Raw genomic sequence first — 18959 nt, forward strand, 5'->3', positions numbered from 1 at the left:
TGAGAATTTCCGAAAAGGAGATCATAATTCTGTTACAGAGAGGTTTTAATACAAGGTATTTTTTAATTCGATTCACTGATGCTGTAGGTTTACAAATTGATTTTTTGCCTCTTTGTGCTTTGTGGTTGCTAGTTGATTAAGCAATACCCTATGCTTGTAAAGTGGATTTCAAGGATTCTGAGATTTTCTACAAATCGATTTGGGGTGATGCTCAATGCTTATAAGTTGGTTTCAGCTTGGATGCCTTGATTGCCTTATATTTGGTTCATTTTTCTTGGTATTTTGATCTAATGAAAGACAAGATGAATTAGTATAACTTTGAAAGCATAGTTGATGTTTGGCACGTGTTCTAGAAGACTTTGATGCCTCTTCAATGCTATTCATTGAAATTTGAGACGAAGTATGAGTTACCTGTGATTATCCTCTTAATATCTCAATTGGCCTGTTTTGTTTCTGACTGAATTTTTAAGATTTATGATATCTTTCAATTGTTATGTTAGAAATGAAAGATAAGAGGGTCTGAGGGTCTAATGTGGATGCCAAAATAATGATAATATCCATGGGTATTTTGAGTTTATTTCTGTTCTATGAGCAATATCAACTGATTATTATCATAATAGCTTGGCAGTTTCTAGTTTGGTTACCCTCAAGAATTCAAGACTTGAGATAGGTCGTGGGTTTTTGGTAGGAGCAGAGCTAACAATGTGCCCCCTTTTTGTTTGAGGACTTGTTGGAAATGCATCTGGAGCTTGGACCTTTGTTTCTAAAATGATAAGGCAATGATGGCGATAGTCGGAGCCTCCCCTTTAGAGAGACAATTTGTGTCTCTATAGAGCAAGCCCATCCTTAGGGGACTTGCTCAGTCCAAATAGAGCTCCCCTCCCTTTGTATACTAGACTTTAATAGTCTTTTAGACACCGATAGAAATTAGACCCCTACTAGGAGACATGCTATGTCTCATTAGGCCATGCTCCTTTGGAGACGAGCCTCATTTAGAGCCTACCCTTTAGGAAGGTCGCTTTAGTTTGGAAGGGAGTATACCCATAGGAGGCATGCCTTGCCTCATTTATAGAGCCCCTATTTGGAGACAAGCCTTGTCTCATTTAGAGAATTTCCATTTTTAGAAGGCTTACCCAGCCTTATATTAGAGCAGCTCCTTTTGGAGAGTCTATGACTCATTCCTCCTTTAAGTTGTAGTATTAGAGAGCCTTTGGCTCATTTATCTTCGTTAGTGTTTTTTATTAGAGAGTCGTTGGCTCGCTCGTCCTTTGGATAGCATTGTTAGAGAGTCTTTGACTCACTCATCTTTTAGTTGGTATTATTAGAGAGTCTTTGACTCATTTGTCATTATTAGGGAGTCTTTGACTCCATTGTTTTCTTTAGTTGTATTATTAGAGAGTCTTTGATTCGTTTGTTCTTATTAGGGAGTCTTTGACTCATTTGTCCTTATTAGAGAGTCTTTGACTCGCTCGTCCTTTGATAGCGGTATTAGAGAGTCTTTGACTCATTTCCCCATCCCTTTAATTATTTTTAGGAGCTTCTCCTTAGTGTTGTCGTCGCTTTTATTTGTTTGAGACTTGTCCAGTCTCATTAGAGCTTTGCCTTTTGGATCTTAGATCATTTCGTCATTCTTGATAGTTAGCTTATTTGGTTTAGGGGTTTCCCCTGTTAGCCCTAGGGTTTGACCCTAGGGTGTTGCTTTGCATTTTCCCTTAGGTCTTTGACCAAAAGAGTGAAATCAGAAATTAAAAATCTAAAAAACATTAGAAATTCAAAATCCAAAAACATTTGAAAACCTCAAAAGAAATCTAAAGTGTTGAGTGTTTTAGAAGTAGTAATTAGGAGAGTTCGTTTCGAACTACGTTCGCTTGATCCTCTTTCACGAGGTACGTAGTGCAGCTTGGGATCCATATCCCAAGTCCAGCCAAACTTTTGTAAATAACATTTTAAATCTTTTTGAATAAGTAAACCTTTAAAACCTCATTTTCAAAAGATCTTCCTCTAGAGTTAGGAGTTTCTCCTAGATAGAGAGTTTTAGAGTTAGGTTTTTCTTTTGATAGGTTGTTTGCTTGTTTGTTTGTTGTGTGCTTGTTTTAGAGTTAGGGGTCTGTCCTAGAGTTATAGGAGCGCCTCCGTCCGGTCAGTCGGCGATCCACATCGCCGAGTGATGACTAGGGTAGGATACGTTAGTCCACCATTTGTTTTCCTTAGGAAATACAGGCTAGTTACACCTGCATTAGCTTAGGCCTAGTCCACCATAGGTTGTAGGAATCACCTGCATTAGCTTAGGGCTAATCTGCATTTAGTTAGGGCATATAGGGTGTCCTAAAATCCACAATTAACTGGAATTTAAATAATCGTACAAGAAACTTTAATAACTGGTCCGGTCTTTTAGATCGAGTCTAGGATAGAGGGCTAGGTGTCTTAGGCATCATAGCTTAGAATAGGCGCGAAGAACTATGTTGCCTTGATTCTCGTAGAGGCGGGGATACGTAGGCTTTTTTGGATGAATACCAGACCATCCGAGGACTCGGGCTAATAATTTAGAGTCTTAGGATTTGTTGTATAGTTATTGTATGATTTGATATGTTTTCTTACTTTTTTGTACTGATCCTATACCTTTAGCTGTAGCTTGCATGTGTTCGCACATTAGAACTTAGACACCTATCAGGCATGTCACTCATAACCCAGCTATGCTTAGGTGACACATCTTTCACTTTATTTTATGTGTGCTTATTATTTGTATTCTCAGGAAATGCATGCTTAGGTAGACGACTCCTGAGGATTGTTCCCATTTCACATGATTTTTACCAAACTTCTTTGGAGTTAATTATAAATGGCATAAGAGACTAAGTGCTTGCACTCGGACGAATTGGGGGTGCTCTCAGACCTTCTCCTTTCGTAACCAGGCACGAATCCATATATATTTCTGGTTATCCATTGAACAGAGGATTTGATTTTAGGGTTCCATGGCATATCCATGGATGGCGACTCTGAGTTTATTTTAGGTATGTCTCGGTTTCGAACCTCGGTTCCGGATCAAGACATATCTCTTTCTTTTTATATCGCCACTCGTGCTATGCTATGAGGGTGGCATCTGTTTCGAGAGTTCCTTGGTAGAGCTCTCCTTCACACGTGGATGATCCAGAGGGTGTTAGGGACTAGTTCCCTCGCCGTCTATCTTGGATCGGGATCCACAGGCTGGCGACTCTCCTGGGGAGTTTTTGAAACATTGCCTAACTCTTTAAAAATGCCATTTTTGCTTACTTTGGAGAAATTTGTGTTAAAATCATTTTAAATGGGAACCTTTTCGCTTAGAATCCAGGGGCACCAGACCGGTGCGTAATTGTAGACACCCCATTTTTGACCGAACCCCAATTTGGTGTATTTGAATGAAACCCTTCCAAATTAATGGTCTAGAGTCCCAAATTTCATCATATGGTAGGTTAGGGTCCCGATTAGCTCCCTATAAATTTTCGTGGAAATCCGTTGCGGTTTGTCTAGCAGACGATCATAGTTTATGAGATAGTGTAAATATAGTGTAGCAGAAGAGGGATGGTTTATCCAGTTTAGGGGTAGTCCAGTCAATGTATATTGCAGCAGGGGGGTGTCCCTGTAATTAAAGGGACTCGAATTTATTTTCATTAAAATAATTTCCTTGAACCACCCATTTTCTTATAAAAACAAGTAGAAATATACTAATAGGGGGTGTTTTGTCAACTTGTAGTGCCCAAAAATTATCCTCATCATTTATAAACCCTAGCTTTTGTTAAAACATCATTCTCAGATATATAACCTCACGATTTCAGATCCGAACTATCAAGTCATGGAGTTATGCTTATACATGTTAGATCACAAAGATTATACCATGGCTTCAGAGAATTTATACTTGATTTGGTGAATTTCCTCCTCTGTTTTCATTCTTTGTCAAAATTAGCAAAGGCACAGTAGATGAGTAGTAGTCGCAAGCTTGTAGATTTTCATTTGAGGATTGCACTGTGATTTGAAGAGCTTGAGGTGAATTTCACTTCAGCAAGTTATAAATTTGTCTTGTTCAGGTAAGAGTCTCTGTTTTTGTTTTTACTCGAAATTTCACTAATTATTTTTTTTTATGTTCATGGATGGAAATAATCGACATATCAAAGAATTATGATCTGATTTGTTTTGAGTTTCAAGACACAGATTGAATTTCTTGAATTTTATTGCAGAAATTTGATTATAAATGATTTAAAAAAAAATAGTATATTGTGTGAATCTTGATTTTCATGTTCTGGTTTGTAAAAAGGCATGTAATTATATACTAATAAGGAAGAATTTGGAATTTAAGTCCTTGAAGCTTGATTTTAGTCTACTTTAGAATACAGAATAAGTTTTGTAATTGTGCTAGTGTTGTCATATGATAGTGTAAATTTATGGTCAACAAGAATCTGGTAGAATGAGATTGCAATTAATTTATATATATATCTGAGTTGTTGTTTCTATTTGGATAACTTTGTATTTAGTTCATCTAATTTTTTTTTTATGTAAGTGTTTATATTGTCACATGTCATTAGGTCATTTTTTTTTTTCAAAGACTATTTTGGTTTGAAAAAATATCAAAAGAATGGAAAGGAGTTGGTAATTGGATGGTGTAGATAGAGGGATAAATGTATATTTTCTAGTCAACATTGTCTGTGCTTTGATCTATCTTGTAAATATTCTTCCAATGACTGTAGAGTATACATTGGAGACTAGAAGGATATGCTCTAGATTTTTTGTTCTTTTCTCCTCTCTTAAATTCAATTTTCCCCACACTGTTCATCTTGATTTTGTGATGCTAACTCTTAGAAATATGGGTGTATACTGTGCTATTATGGATATATAAGTTTCTCCATTCCCCATTCCCCATTCCTCATTTAAATTTAGCTCAAAATTATACCTGTTGAATTCTTCAAACATTTGTTCGGTTTCACATGGGGTTGAATTAGCTACATTAGTTTAGTTTGTCTTTTCCTTTGGCCTATCTACAAAATCTGCTATGAAGTGGCTGAATTGCTTGCAAAAGTGAGCCACAAAATGGCTTTTCATAAAACTGTCTAGCAAATCCCATTTTTACTTTGATAATGGCAGCCCCTAACCCTTTTTGATATGTGTAGCCTTCTCATGATGACATGTATAACCCCCACCTTGTTTTGACATGTGTAAGCTCTCTCACCATTTTGATAATAGCAGCCCCTTTTCATTTTGGTTGTAGCAGCCCTCTTACCATTTTGGTAATGGCAGCCTCTTTTTGCTTTGGTTGTAGCAGCCCTCTTACCTTGTTGGTAATGACAACCCTCACACTCTTGCTGTTAGCAGCCCTCACAACCAATATTATATTTGACCAGCCTCACTCACTCTCATTTATATACGAAGTATATTGGCTCAGAGTTTATTCTTTTGTATATATACCTACTCGAGATCTTCAATGAACAGATTAAAGGCCATGTGGGCTGACCATTGGTTTTTCATAATGTTTAATATTGATATGAACCAGCTATGTTTTAATTGTTAAAAAAAATATAGGTCAAATATGATAATGTGGTTGAGCAGCTCAAGTTTGAGCTTTGGATTATTTTAGAGACAGAAATGTGGTTCAAATCAGCTAGATTGTTATGTTTTTATTTTGAAGAAGGTCAAAATGATTTATAGTTCAGTTTTGAATTTAAAATTTTTTTATTGGTGCTATTTGTAAGCATTTCCTGTTATAGAATTAGCATGTTCTACTCGGTTGGGATCAACATCAGTTGGTTCTAATATAGATAAATGATGAGGTGTTAGAAAATAAAAATGAGTATTTTATTTGAGTCAACAACCTTGTGTAATTTTTGTTATATATGAGACCTGTTGATAATGATGGTGTTAAAATAGAAATTTTCTGTTTTGTCCAAACTGAGGCATAGTTGAATTCTGTTAAAGCAAATAGAGTATCTACTCTCTGTATGTTTCCTATGAGAGTAGATGGCTACTTCATGTATTGCTTTGGTTTAATAGTTTTGTTTGAAATGAAGAACATGCTCCACATGAGAGAGATATTTAGTTGATAGGTTATCTTGTAAGGGATAAAGTTCCAATCTGTTAATATTGATATAGTTTGTCTAACTCCTATTCATTCTCAATGATTGATTGATTATTATCCTTGGTTGTATACATTTTACATAGTCTGGTCCTTTATCCTTCCCCTTTGATAGGTTCATAAATGTCAAGATGTGTAATTGTCATGTATTTTTGCCTACTTCTCCATAGCAATGCCCATAACACCCATTCCCTTTGTCAACATGGATACTAGCAGGGTTTGATAGTTACATTTGTCCATCTCATAGAAGAGGGTTATTTAAATCAACCTGGGCTAAGTTTTGATTGAAATTGAAATTGTTAATTGATGGTTTATCATCTCTTTTCCCCTTGCTTACCCTGTATGAAAAGATGATACTGCTCTTTAAAAGTTGATGTTTGTATTAAAAGAAAGTCAACATAGGATTTGGTTTTTGCTTTAATTTCATTTGAATCTCTTTTAGCTTACTAATGTGCATTTGAGTGATTAAGGAAAAAGGAGTTTCATTTAAGTTTTGTAGTACCTAGTGCATGTACCTGAAATGAAAATAGTGCTTCTAAGAATTCCGTATTTAAAGGCCTGAAGGTATAAGATAAAATTTTGAACTAGTGGCTTGTATAAATGATTTTTATATTTAAGTTGTTTCTCAATGTTTGAATTGACATCATTTGAAGGTTGACATGATAAACATATCAGGTTTTTGTTAGCATATTACTTGTCTTCATATGAATAGACCGTTGATACTTTTCATTCTCCCATTATCTACAGGGCTTCACTCTAATATTTCGGACTCTTATAGAATGTCTGTTGTTTACAATTGTTTAATGTTTCTAAGATCTTTTCTTTTAAGAAATTATTCCTTTATTAAGGAATTTATCCTCTTATTGCAAGGGCGATGAAGGTGATAGCCCAAGCCCATCTTTAAAGGACTTGCTTAGTCCTAGTAGTACTCCCCTCTGTTGTTTAGTAGGCTTACCCAGCCTTTTAGATTTTTTTTAATTTTTTTTAGAATCTTTCTCATTGCAAGGGCGATGAAGGTGATAGCCCAAGCCCATCTTTAAAGGACTTGCTTAGTCCTAGTAGTACTCCCCTCTGATGTTTAGTAGGCTTACCCAGCCTTTTAGATTTTTTTAAATTTTTTTTAGAATCTTTCTCATTGCAAGGGCGATGAAGGCCCAAGCCCATCTTTAAAGGACTTGCTTAGTCCTAGTACTCCCCTCTGTTGTTTAGTAGGCTTACCCAGCCTTTTAGATTTTTTTTAATTTTTTTTTAGAATCTTTCTCATTGCCAGGGCGATGAAGGAGTCATCCCTAGCCCATCTTTTATGAGATCTTGTTTAAATCGTGTGTAGTATTTCTTTCTCTTCATTTTAGAAGACTTTCCAAGTCTTTCAGATACCTCCTTTAGACATGTTTTATCTGATTGGCGTTTCACTTGTTTGTGATCATGCTAGTTTACTTATTTGTGACCGCGCTGGTGTACCTGTTTGTGAGCACGCTAGTTTACTTGTTTGTGAATCACCCTTGTGTACTTGTTTAGTGTCTTTATCTCGGAATATTTTTCGAACTACGTTGGCTTGATCCTCTTCCATTAGGTACGTAGTGCAGCTTGGGATCCACATCCTAGGTCCAGCCAAACCTTTAAAAATAAACTTTTCAAACCTTCCAAAAATACAAAAACTTCTTCAAAACCTTTTTCAAAGAGATCTTCCCCTAGAGTTAGGAGTATGTCCTAAATATTTGGGGTGTTTTAGAGTTAGGGGGCTGTCTTGATTTGTATTGATATGGTGTGTCATGTCGTGTGAGTGTCCCTAGAGTTAGGAAGCCTCAAGTTGATCGGTTAGACATTTAGTCGAACCGATGACTAGACTAGGAAGCATATAGTCAGCCCGTGGTTTTCTTTAAGATGCACAGCCTAGTTACACATAGGATGTAGGGCCCACCTGCATTAGTTTAAGGCTAACCAACTTGCATTAGTTAGGGCATATAGAGAGTCCTAAAAATTACAATTCACTTGAATTTAAGCAATCGTTCAAAAAGCTTTAAAAATCAGTCGAGTCTAGTGGATCGAGTCTAAGATAGCGGTTCTAGATGGTTAGGCATCGTAGTTAGAATAGGACATCGAACTACGTTGACTCCGATTCTTCCCGAGGTCGGGATACGTAGAGCAGCTGGGATGGACGGCCATCTTGGTCCGAGTCAAGTCGCATTAGAGTTAGGATTTGTCTTGTCCTGTCATATATAGGATTGATTTGTGTTTTATGTTTTGATGTGTCTTCTTACTTTCTTGTACTGATACTATACCTTTAGCTGTAGCTTGCATGTGTATGTCCATCAGAACTTAGACACCCATTAGGTATGTCACTCATAACCTAGCTTTGCTTAGGTGACACATTTTTTTCATTTCATTTTATGTATGCTGATTTCTTTATCCTCAGGAAATGCATGCTTAGGTAGACGATTCCTGAGAATTGTTCCTATTTCATATGATTCTCGCTTGAAATTCTTCGAAGTTAATAATAAATGGCATAAGAGACCAAGTGCTTGCACTTGGACAAATTGTGGGTGCTCTCAGACCTTCTCCATTCGTAATCAGGCATGAACCCACATTCATTTCTGGTTATCCATGGTATACAGAGCATATTTTTTTTTAGGGATCCATGGCCGTATACCATGGATGGCGACTCTGAGTTTTGTTTTTGTTTTGAGAGTTCCATGGTAGAGCTCTCCTTCATGTGTGGATGATCCAAGAGGCCGTTGGGGGCTCGTCCCCCACCTCTCTCCCGGATCGGGGTCCACAGGCTGGCGACTCTGCTGGGGAGTTCTTGGAACATTGCCTAACTCTAATAAAAATGCCATTTTTATTTTTTTGGAGAAATTTGGGCTAAAATCATTTCAAATGGGAACTTTTTCCGTTAGAATCCAGGGGCACCAAATAGATACAAAATAAAATAAGGGCTCACATACTCACTTTCATCCCTTGCATATATTATCTGTTTTGTGATTACTTTTTTTGCTGTGGATATACTATCAGGTTACTCTCGGAGAGATACTGTAAGTAGGAGCCGTGAGGGCTATACCCGCCTTCTGGTGCCACCGCACCAATAGTATCTCAACACCTGGACACCTTGTGTGTAAAACGGACATAGTTCGTATGCTGGGCGATAGTCACAGCATACAAGTAACTATGCACCGGCCAGGTGGACCTCGCGACTTTACTCTCTCTATATATTACATGGTCCTTTTGTTTGCATTTATGGACGAACATATGTGTTGCTTACATATTTGGAGCCTAGAGCTAGGGGCCTTATCCTATTTTTTTAGACTAGAGTAGCTCACTTTATGTGGCTACAGACACAGTCCTAGTACACTCACCAGTCTATCCTGAGTCAAGACCACTTTGACTCCGCTAGATTAGACTAGGGATGGTGCCCCTGGTTAGGGTATATATACGTATATATGCTTATTTATTTTGATTATTAGTTTAGGACCTTCATATTTAATGAGGTTTCCCTATCTAATTCAAATCAATTATATCAATCTAGTTTTCAGATTTAGACCTAGCCTGTGGCTCTTTCCTTGTCACTCTTATGGCTATGGTTTATATTTCGATCCATTGATGGTAAAATTTGATCCTTAGACTTGAACCTACTCATCTTGTGAGGTTTCTTGATCTAAGTTTACCTTTGATATCAATTCATTTTTCAAAATTTGGACCTGGTCAGTGGCTTCTATGTTGACACTCTTTTGACCATGGTCTATATTTTGTTTCATCGATGATAAATTCCATCCTTGTATTCCTTGATTGTTAGACCAGGACCTACTTCTTAGTAGGAGCTTCTAGTCTAAGTTGATCAAATATGTATCCATCCATCATGCAGATTTTAGATCTAGTCCTTGACCCTACTTTGTCATTATTATGGCCATGATCTATCATCCTTTGACTATCTGTTTGATCCATATTTATCATTTATCTTTTTACCCATTGGATCATATCGAGATCATTGATGAAAAAGTTTGATCCTGTTTATATCCTACCTGTATCCTTTGAGTATATGATTTATTGTCAATACCTTTCCTTTTGCAACTCAATGTTTAGGGTTGACCCTATTCTTATCCTATTTATCTCCTTTGATTATCAGGTGAACCATCATGTCTAATGCTAAATTGAAGAAGTGGATGAATGATGAAAGAGGATATCGTCATGTAGAAAACCTTGCTGGTCATAACCTTGATGCTCTCCAAAGTTTACCCTACATCAAAATAGATTGGAATTTCCTCAATGCAGCCGTTGAATTTTGGCAACCCGATCTTCACGTATTTCGCTTTGGCAAGCAAGAAATGTGTCCAATCATTGAGGACTGGTGTCATTTGTTGGGCTATGATTGCAAAGGTCCCCTAGTCAAACTTGAATCTAAATTGGGGTACAATACTAGTTTCGAGAAATTGTTTCCCACATCGCCTAACCTTGTCAGTTTCTTTTTAAATGATAAGGGTTTGTCAGTTCCCCAAATAGTCAAAGTATTTTTTGATTTAGGGAAGTGCACTCAGGAGCATCAAACCAGTCGCATTCATGCTCTAGTTCTTTGTGTTTATGCCAGGTGGCTCATTTTTCACCAGGGTGATAACACTTCCCCTGCGCTTCTAGACTTTGTTGACCAAATCTCTCGCGGAAGTGATCCAGTGCCAACTATTCTCGCCGAAACCCTTAATGGATTGGACGATATTGCCAATAAAGTTTCTACTTCTTTCAAGGGTTCTCCAGTTCTTTTATATGTCTGGCTCTACTTGAAACTTCGAATCTTCATACCTTCGACACACCATGAAATCGTTTTATCCAAGCATAGGTTGTGGGAACATAAGGCCTTCAAATTTACCAAATCAGAATGGACTGATTGGTTAAGTTCCCGTCAAGACGACCAAATTACTTGGAGGTTTTTCCTTGGTCATTGGGGAATAATCAGGACCAAAGCCAGTAGCGGTGTTCAGTTTCTTGGTTTATAGAAAACTTCTTTCTATCTCCCAGACCGTATCTTCCGTCAATACGAAGGACTCCAGACTGAATGTCCTTGTTTGAGTTTTAAAACAGAATATTATCGTCCGACACCAGTCCATCCCTTTGAAAAGTCTAATTGTCATCTTGCCAAAAGCATTTGCGAAGATTGGGTGCGTAAATCTGAAGATCTTTTGCATAGTATACGAGATAGGACTCCTAGAGGGATAATTGGAGCAACAACACCTGGAGGAGGGGTGCATGCTGGAGTGTCCCCGGGTTACTATCAGTGGTTGATTGAGGAAATTGAAAATCGTCTGCCTAAAAGGGTCAGACTAGAGGAAAGAGATGATTGAGAATTTTCATCTATCTTTTGTCATGAACATCTGTTTATCCAGAGTTTCATTTGTTATGACATCATATCTTTTATTTTACCTGTTATTATCTTTGTAACTCGTTCGAACATCATCTATGAAATATGTTCTTGCTTTATCTTATTCTTATTTGACCAGAATATATTATCTCGATTATCAATGTTTTAATCTAGTGATTATACTTCCATTTCCAGGATTCTTGACTAAGCAACCATTGCTCCAAAGAAAATTACATTTCCAAAACCAACCTGGTCCCGTCAGTCTTCTGATTCCAGGCTGAGTAGACAATCTTTGTCGCCTGTTTCATTTACTTCTCCAGTGTTACCTGTGTCTCATTTCCGAGAAATACTCTCACCCATCCAACCCACCCCAGTCTCGATGGCAGATCTCACTGATCCTATGATAGCTATCCAAGAGATGCTAAAAGGTCTTACTCGTGACATGGCGAGTATGAAGGAAGAAATGACTCACATGAAGACCCAAATTAGCGATAAGGCTTCTGCTTCTAGAGGAGGACCAACATTTCATCAACCTCCTCGTATTGCATCTTCAGAGTTTAATAGACCCACTATCTCGCCGCTAGAAGTGGACATGGATGATGAGCAATATGCCGAAGAGTATTGTATCCCTAGGATCAATAGGGAGAAAGAAATGTATGAAATATTTGAGAGAGAGATGTCTAAGAAGTTCGGGAAGTTGGCTCAAGAAATGGAACACATGAAAGTCCAGGGCCCGAAGAAATTTGATGTCTCTGAGTTGATGATGTCCTCTGCAGTGGTTTTACCACATAACTTCAAGGTCCCAGATTATGATAAGTATGACGGGACCGGGTATCCTCGGAATCACATAAGGTGGTTTATCATCCTTTCATAGCAATATGGCCTGAATCATGAACAGATGGCCCAGCTATTTCCTATTTCTCTGCTAGGGATAGCAAAGAAATGGTTCTTAAGACTGAAACCAGACGAGGTCAGAACCATGGAAGACATCTCTGACCAGCTTATTGAACAATTTTCAATGGAGGAGGGGATAGAGGTCACAAAGAGAGACCTCAAGCAGTTGAAGCAAGGTCCTCAAGAGACCTTTACCTCATTTATCAGGCGCTGGAGGCGCAAATCTGCCCAGTTAAATCAGAGGTTATCAGAAAAGGATCAGATAAAGTTGGTGGTCAAGAGTCTGTCTAGCCACAACATTATCCCAATTTTGACCATTTAATTCAGACGGGAACACAAACTGAGGATGCCATCGGCAAAGGTCTAAGGGCTAGACCATCGTCATTCGAAGTCAGAGAGGGCAAGCGGCCAATGGTTATACAGAAAGAGGTGAATAGTGTGAACTATGTCAGACCAGTGGCAAGACCAGTAACTGAGGTGTCAAGACCGGCAGAGAGGCAGGCGCCCAAGCAATTTGATCCGCTTCCTTATCCTTACCCTGTTATTTTGAAGAAACTAATTAGGGATAAGAAGATAAAGCTTCCTGATATCAGGCCAGTACCAGATCCATTGCCTAAGTATTGGAGATTAGACCAATACTGCGAATATCATCGGAATTCGGGTCATTTGACAGAAAGATGCCTAGCTTTGAAGTATGCTATTCAGAAAATGATAGATAATAAAGATTTGGAAGTGGAGCGACCAAGTACTACTCAAAATCCCCTCCCAAATCATCGTGTTGTTCCTCCGCCTGTCACCAATGCTATTTTTGTCAATGAACCTCTTCTTGACCCTTCAACTCTCATTTGTGCTATAACATCCGATAAACCCTATGTGCTGAGGTTGGATGATGAGGAGATCGAAGAATTGACGAGGGAAAAGCCCTATGTCCTTTCCCTAGCTGATGGTGATTTTGCAGAGTCTTCTTCTCGATCTTATATACTTCGTTGTGAAGACGTTGAGGAAGAGCAGATGAACAAAGCACCATATGTTTTAAGAATCGAGGATGATGATTTGTTGTTCCTCGATGACCGGTGTGATGAACTTCAACACGTCACAAGGGGTGGTCGTGTATTCAAGCCTCCAGAGTTGAGTGCAGAGAATCCAGCAGAAATAGTAAGGGCTGCATGAAATCAGAGGCTGAATAGGCCCGTTGCGGAGGAGGAGGATGATAATTTGTTGAAGCAGTTAAAGAAAACCCAAGCGAATATTTCCATATGGGGTCTGCTCATGTCTTCTTCCAAACACAGGAAAGTAATACTCAAGGAGGTAAATGCTGCACAAGTATCTGTTGATGTTACACCTGATGAGTTGGTGAGCCTGGTCACTCCGGCCAGAACATCTAAGGTTTTATCCTTCACAGATGAAGACCTTCCTCCTGAGAGTAAAGACCATACTAAACCTCTCAAAATCACCTTAATTTGTAATAAGAAGAAGGTTCCCGAGGTATTAGTAGACAATGGGTCTGCTCTGAATGTTTGCCCATTGAGCACGACAACTACCCTTGGATTCGGGCCGGAGAATTTTGTCCCCTCTGAACAAGGCATTCTAGCATACGATGGAACCCGTCGTGATGTCATCGGGACTTTGGTCACCGAAATCCAAATAGGGGGTGAGGAATTTGAAATAGAATTCCAAGTCCTCGATATCAAGGCATCTTTCTTGTTGCTGCTTGGTTGCCCATGGTTGCACAGGGTTGGGGTCATACCATCCACGCTGCATCAAAAGTTGAAATTTATTCGAAATAACAGGGTGGTTACTGTGAAAGGCGACCCTGATTTGGAAATAGGCCAAATTTCCCAGGAGTTGGTTGTTGGCAAAGCAGACGATATAAGCTTAACTGGCTTTTCTCTGGAGGTGACTGCTATCACTATGGAGGAGGCGATGAATGAAGAGATCTTCTTCCTAAGTAGTACCAATTCCAAAGTTGTCAAGATAATTCGCAAGCAAGGATATATGCTAGGTGCCGGGTTGGGCAAATATCATCAAGGTATGATTGAGTTCCCAACGCTCAAGACCTTCAATGGCCTGTTTGGGCTAGGATACAAACCTACCAAGAAGGAGATCATAAAGATGAAGCGTTATATGCTGAAGTGGGCCGAATGTCGTCGCCGTGGTTTAGACTTGCCTATGGGACCTCTGAATTTGACAATGAATGGTCATTTTCGCAAGGAGGGAGCAGATGTTCCATTCTGCGGTTTGGCTGAGGCCTGGGTTGATGAGTCGACTGAGCAAAGGTTGCCAGGGTTTGAAATTTTCTTCGACCTTGAGCTACCAAAAGATGAGCCAGTAAGTGTACAGATCGCAGAGATAGAGTCAGAGACAGATTGGGCTGATTGCATGGTGCCAGAATTTCTGAATTCGCTTTTTGAGGACGGGTCACAGATTGTAGCTGTTATTGACAAGAGCACAGTAATTCTGAACCCGACACATCTTATCATCCCGGCAGAAGGACCTTTGACTAACTGGACCTCTCGGGCCCTACCTCAGGTTACCTTTCAGTATAGTCATACTTTCCCAAAAGAGTCAGTAAAGTCTAAGTATGAGTCTGTTTCCAAGTCAGATACAGAGTCTGTCATTTCTAACTCTTCTTTTAATGCAGGTACTGTAGAGGTCAAGTCAATCCTTGGAGTCAGTGATGTGTCTCCTGCTAGTGAGGTCGAGCTTGAAGATATTTCTGCTGATGTACTTGATGTTTCTCATGTACATATTTCTGAGTATGTTGACACTAATGTCGACATGTCTGCTTCTAAGTTTGTAAATACAATTCCAGAGTTTGTAAAGCCTGATGTGGGCTATTCATCATCTGATGTATTCAATTCAACTTTCAATGAAATAAAGGACTCTTCATTGTACTTTCCTGTTTCTATTTCTTCTACTGAATCTGCTTTAAAATCTGATAATAATAATAATAATCAAGACTCCCCTCCGATGAGGATGCCGACGAACCTCCCCCTGAAATCAAACATCTGATTCAACAGGAGGGGAGTCGCCGAGCAAAACCACTCGAAGAGGAAGTTGAAACCGTGAATATAGGTGATGAAACCATGATTCGGGAAATAAAGATTGGCAAAACTTTATCTCCTGAAGAGCGCGAAGAATTAATCGCCTTACTTAAAGAGTTCAAGGAGGTTTTCGCTTGGTCTTACGATGACATGCCGGGATTGAATGAGGAGATTATTCAGCATCAATTACCTTTAATCCCTGGCATCAAGCCAAAGAAGCAGAAACTCCGAAAACTCAAGACAGAATGGGAGTTGAAAGTTTATGAAGAAGTCAAGAAATTTCTAGAGGTGAAATTCATCCAAGTGGTCGAATACCCCGAATGGCTTGCTAATGTAGTACCAGTGCCCAAAAAGGATGGGAAGGTTCGAATGTGCGTTGATTTTCGGGACCTGAACAAAGCAAGTCCAAAAGATTATTTCCCATTGCCGAACATTGATCTCTTGGTAGATAATACTGCTGGACATGCTTTGTTATCCTTTATGGATGGGTTCTCGGGATACAACCAGATCAAGATGGCACCTGAGGACATGATGAAAACAACATTCATTACTCAGTGGGGTACATATTGCTACAGAGTAATGCCATTTGGGCTAAAGAACGCTGGTGCCACTTATCAGAGGGCTGCAACTACTCTTCTTCATGATATGATTCACAAAGAAGTCGAAGTCTATGTAGATGACATGATAGTTAAAGCAAAGACTAGACCAGAGCATACAGTTGCCTTGAGAAAATTCTTTGAAAGAATCAGGAAATATCAGCTTCGCCTGAATCCAAACAAGTGTGTATTTGGAGTTACATCAGGGAAACTCCTTGGATTTATGGTCAGTGAAAGAGGAATTGAGGTGGATCCTCAAAAGATCAAAGCAATCCAAGAAATGGAACCGCCTAAGACAGAAAAGCAGATCAGAGGTTTTCTTGGGAAAGTTCAATACTTGAGAAGGTTCATATCTCATTTAACTATGACATGTGAACCAATTTTCAAGCTTTTAAAGAAGAATTCATCGAAGAGGTGGAATGATGAATGTCAGGAAGCGTTTGAAAAAGTTAAGCAATGTTTATCTTTGCCTCCTGTTTTATCACCCGTCATTCAAGGCCAACCCTTGTTGATGTATTTGTCGATTACAAACACTGCAATGGGTTGTATGCTTGCTCAGAAAGATCCAGAGTCTAAGCGGGAAAAGCCTATCTATTATATCCGTAAGAAGATGCTTGAATATGAGATAAAGTACTCTGTTTTGGAGAAGACCTGTCTAGCATTGGTTTGGGCTACTCAAAGGCTTAGACACTATCTGTTGTCGAACAAGGTTCTTTTACTTTCATGGATGGATCCGTTGAAGTACTTGTTTGAGAAACCCGCCCTTACTGGAAGAACCGCAAGGTGGTTGTTATTGTTATCTGAGTTTGACATCATTTATGTCACTCAGAAGTCCATCAAAGGACGGATTATAGCTGAGCAGCTGGCTGATTTTCCTACAAAGGAGAATGCTTTCCTGAAAACTGAGTTTCCTGATGAAGAAATAATGGATATTGAAGAAGAAACTCCAAGTACCAAATGGTTGATGTATTTTGACGGAGCAGTCAATAACCAAGGTCGAGGAGTGGGCGCAGTGTTGATATCTCCAAAGAAAGAGTATATCCCTATATCCATTAAGTTGCAGTTTGAGTGCACGAACAACATGGCAGAATATGAAGCTTGTATAGCAGGACTCGAGGCAGCTTTAGCTCTTCAAGTTCAAGACATAGATGTGTTTGGGGACTCAATGCTCATTATTTGTCAAACCAACGGGCAATGGAAAAGTCGGGAGGATAAATTGATCCCTTATAACGCATATTTGGAATCTCTGGTTAAAAAATTCAAGAATATCACTTTTACTCACTTGTCTAGAACTAGAAACCATTTTGCTGATGCTTTGGCAACTTTGGCTTCGATGCTAGACATCTCTGCGACTATGGAGGTTCAGCCGTTAGTTATCAGATTGCAGTGGGCTCCTGCGCATGTGAATGCGATAGAAATATTGGCGAGATGTCCGGATGGGAAACCATGGTATACAGATATCAAGAACTTCATTTCTGGCAAGGGTCACCCTCCTGAAGCTTTAAGCAAAGAGAGGAAAACTCTTCAGAGGCTAGCTACCAACTTCATCATTTGTGGTGAAGAGCTGTATAGGCGATCTTTTGACGGAATCCAACTCTTATGTGTTGATGAGGACAAAGCTGTGGAGCTTATTGAGCAGACTCATGAGGGAGTTTGTGGACCGCATATGAATGGCAAGATGTTATCTAGAAAGATTTTAAGACTTGGATTTTATTGGCCCACAATGGAAGCAGACTGCTTTGCCTTTGTGAAGAAATGCCATAAGTGTCAAGTTTATGCGAATCTTATTCACGTTCCTCCGTCGGAGTTGCATTCTTTGACTTTACCGTGGCCATTTTCAGTATGGGGGATTGATATCATTGGAAAAGTTTATCCAAGGTCTTCAAGCGGGCATGAGTACATTCTGGTCGCGATTGACTATTTTACGAAATGGATTGAAGCCGCTTCATATGCTTCCATCACTTCGAACACAGTTGCGAAGTTTATCCGCACCAACATTATTTGCAGATACGGAGTACCTCATGAGTTGATTTCAGATAATGGGTCGCAATTCAAGAAAGAGGTGTTACACTTGTGTGAAGAATTCAAGATAAGACATCACAAGTCATCTCCTTACAGACCTCAAACAAATGGTGCTGTAGAGGCCGCAAACAAAAATATCAAAGTCATTATCATTAAGATGACTAAGACTTATAAAGACTGGTCGAATAAACTCCCTTATGCCTTGTGGGCTTATCGGACATCGATCAGGTCTTCAACAGGTGTCTCCGTATTCTTTAGTGTACGGAATGGAAGCAGTCCTCTCTGTTGAGCTGAGAATCCCATCCTTGAGAGTGATGATAGAAGCTGGCTTGCCAGAGTCTGAATGGGCAAAAGTCAGATACCATGAGCTGCAAATGATAGACGAAAAGAGGTTGAGAGCCTTGTATCACATCCAGGGGTATCAAAAGAGAATCGAAAGAGCCTTTAACAAGAAGGTCAAGGTTCGAGATTTGAAGCCTGGAGATATTGTTTTAAAGTCCTACAGGGCACCGTATTTGATCCTCGAGGGAAATTCAGGCCAAACTGGTCAGGTCCTTACATCATTGATGAAGTCCTGCCTGGAAAAGCCGTAAGACTCCTCGATGAAAGTGGAGAAAAATTAAATGAGCCTACAAACCTAGATCAATTAAAGAAGTATTACGCTTAAGTACACCAGAAGGCCATCCTTGGACGATTTGAGCTTCAAACCATTATCCCAAATATTTTAAACCATTTGCAAACCCTTTGGGCCTAAAAAAAATATAATCTTTTTCTTTGATAAACCCAAACTAGGGGCATTTTTTTTATATATATAAAAAAAAAAGAAAAAGAAAGAAAGAAGTGTTTTGAACTACGTTATGACCTGATCCCTTTTTCCAGGGTACATAGGTAGCCTGATCACTTCAGGTTCGGTCACATCCTTCGTAAACTAAAAAAAAAACAATAAAAATCCTTTGAAACCCCAA

At 39.1% G+C, this 18959-nt stretch overlaps 1 protein-coding gene across 1 annotated transcript in view; it reads left to right on the plus strand.

Annotated features, from left to right (window-relative positions):
- Positions 1 to 13601: 13601 nt before the first annotated feature.
- The window catches only part of LOC143863334 (uncharacterized), a 32105-nt gene continuing 26747 nt past the window's right edge, over positions 13602 to 18959 (plus strand). The window contains exons 1-5 of the mRNA XM_077374018.1: positions 13602 to 14877; positions 14974 to 15182; positions 16532 to 16681; positions 16802 to 16967; positions 17061 to 17421. Of these exons, the coding sequence (XP_077230133.1) occupies positions 13602 to 14877; positions 14974 to 15182; positions 16532 to 16681; positions 16802 to 16967; positions 17061 to 17421 (2162 nt within the window). The remainder of the gene's footprint in view (positions 14878 to 14973; positions 15183 to 16531; positions 16682 to 16801; positions 16968 to 17060; positions 17422 to 18959) is intronic.

Source organism: Tasmannia lanceolata, unplaced genomic scaffold, assembly GCF_043159265.1.
Source record: "Tasmannia lanceolata isolate RefF3 unplaced genomic scaffold, GAP_Taslan_0.1 ptg000044l, whole genome shotgun sequence".
NCBI classification, from domain to species: Eukaryota; Viridiplantae; Streptophyta; class Magnoliopsida; order Canellales; family Winteraceae; genus Tasmannia; species Tasmannia lanceolata.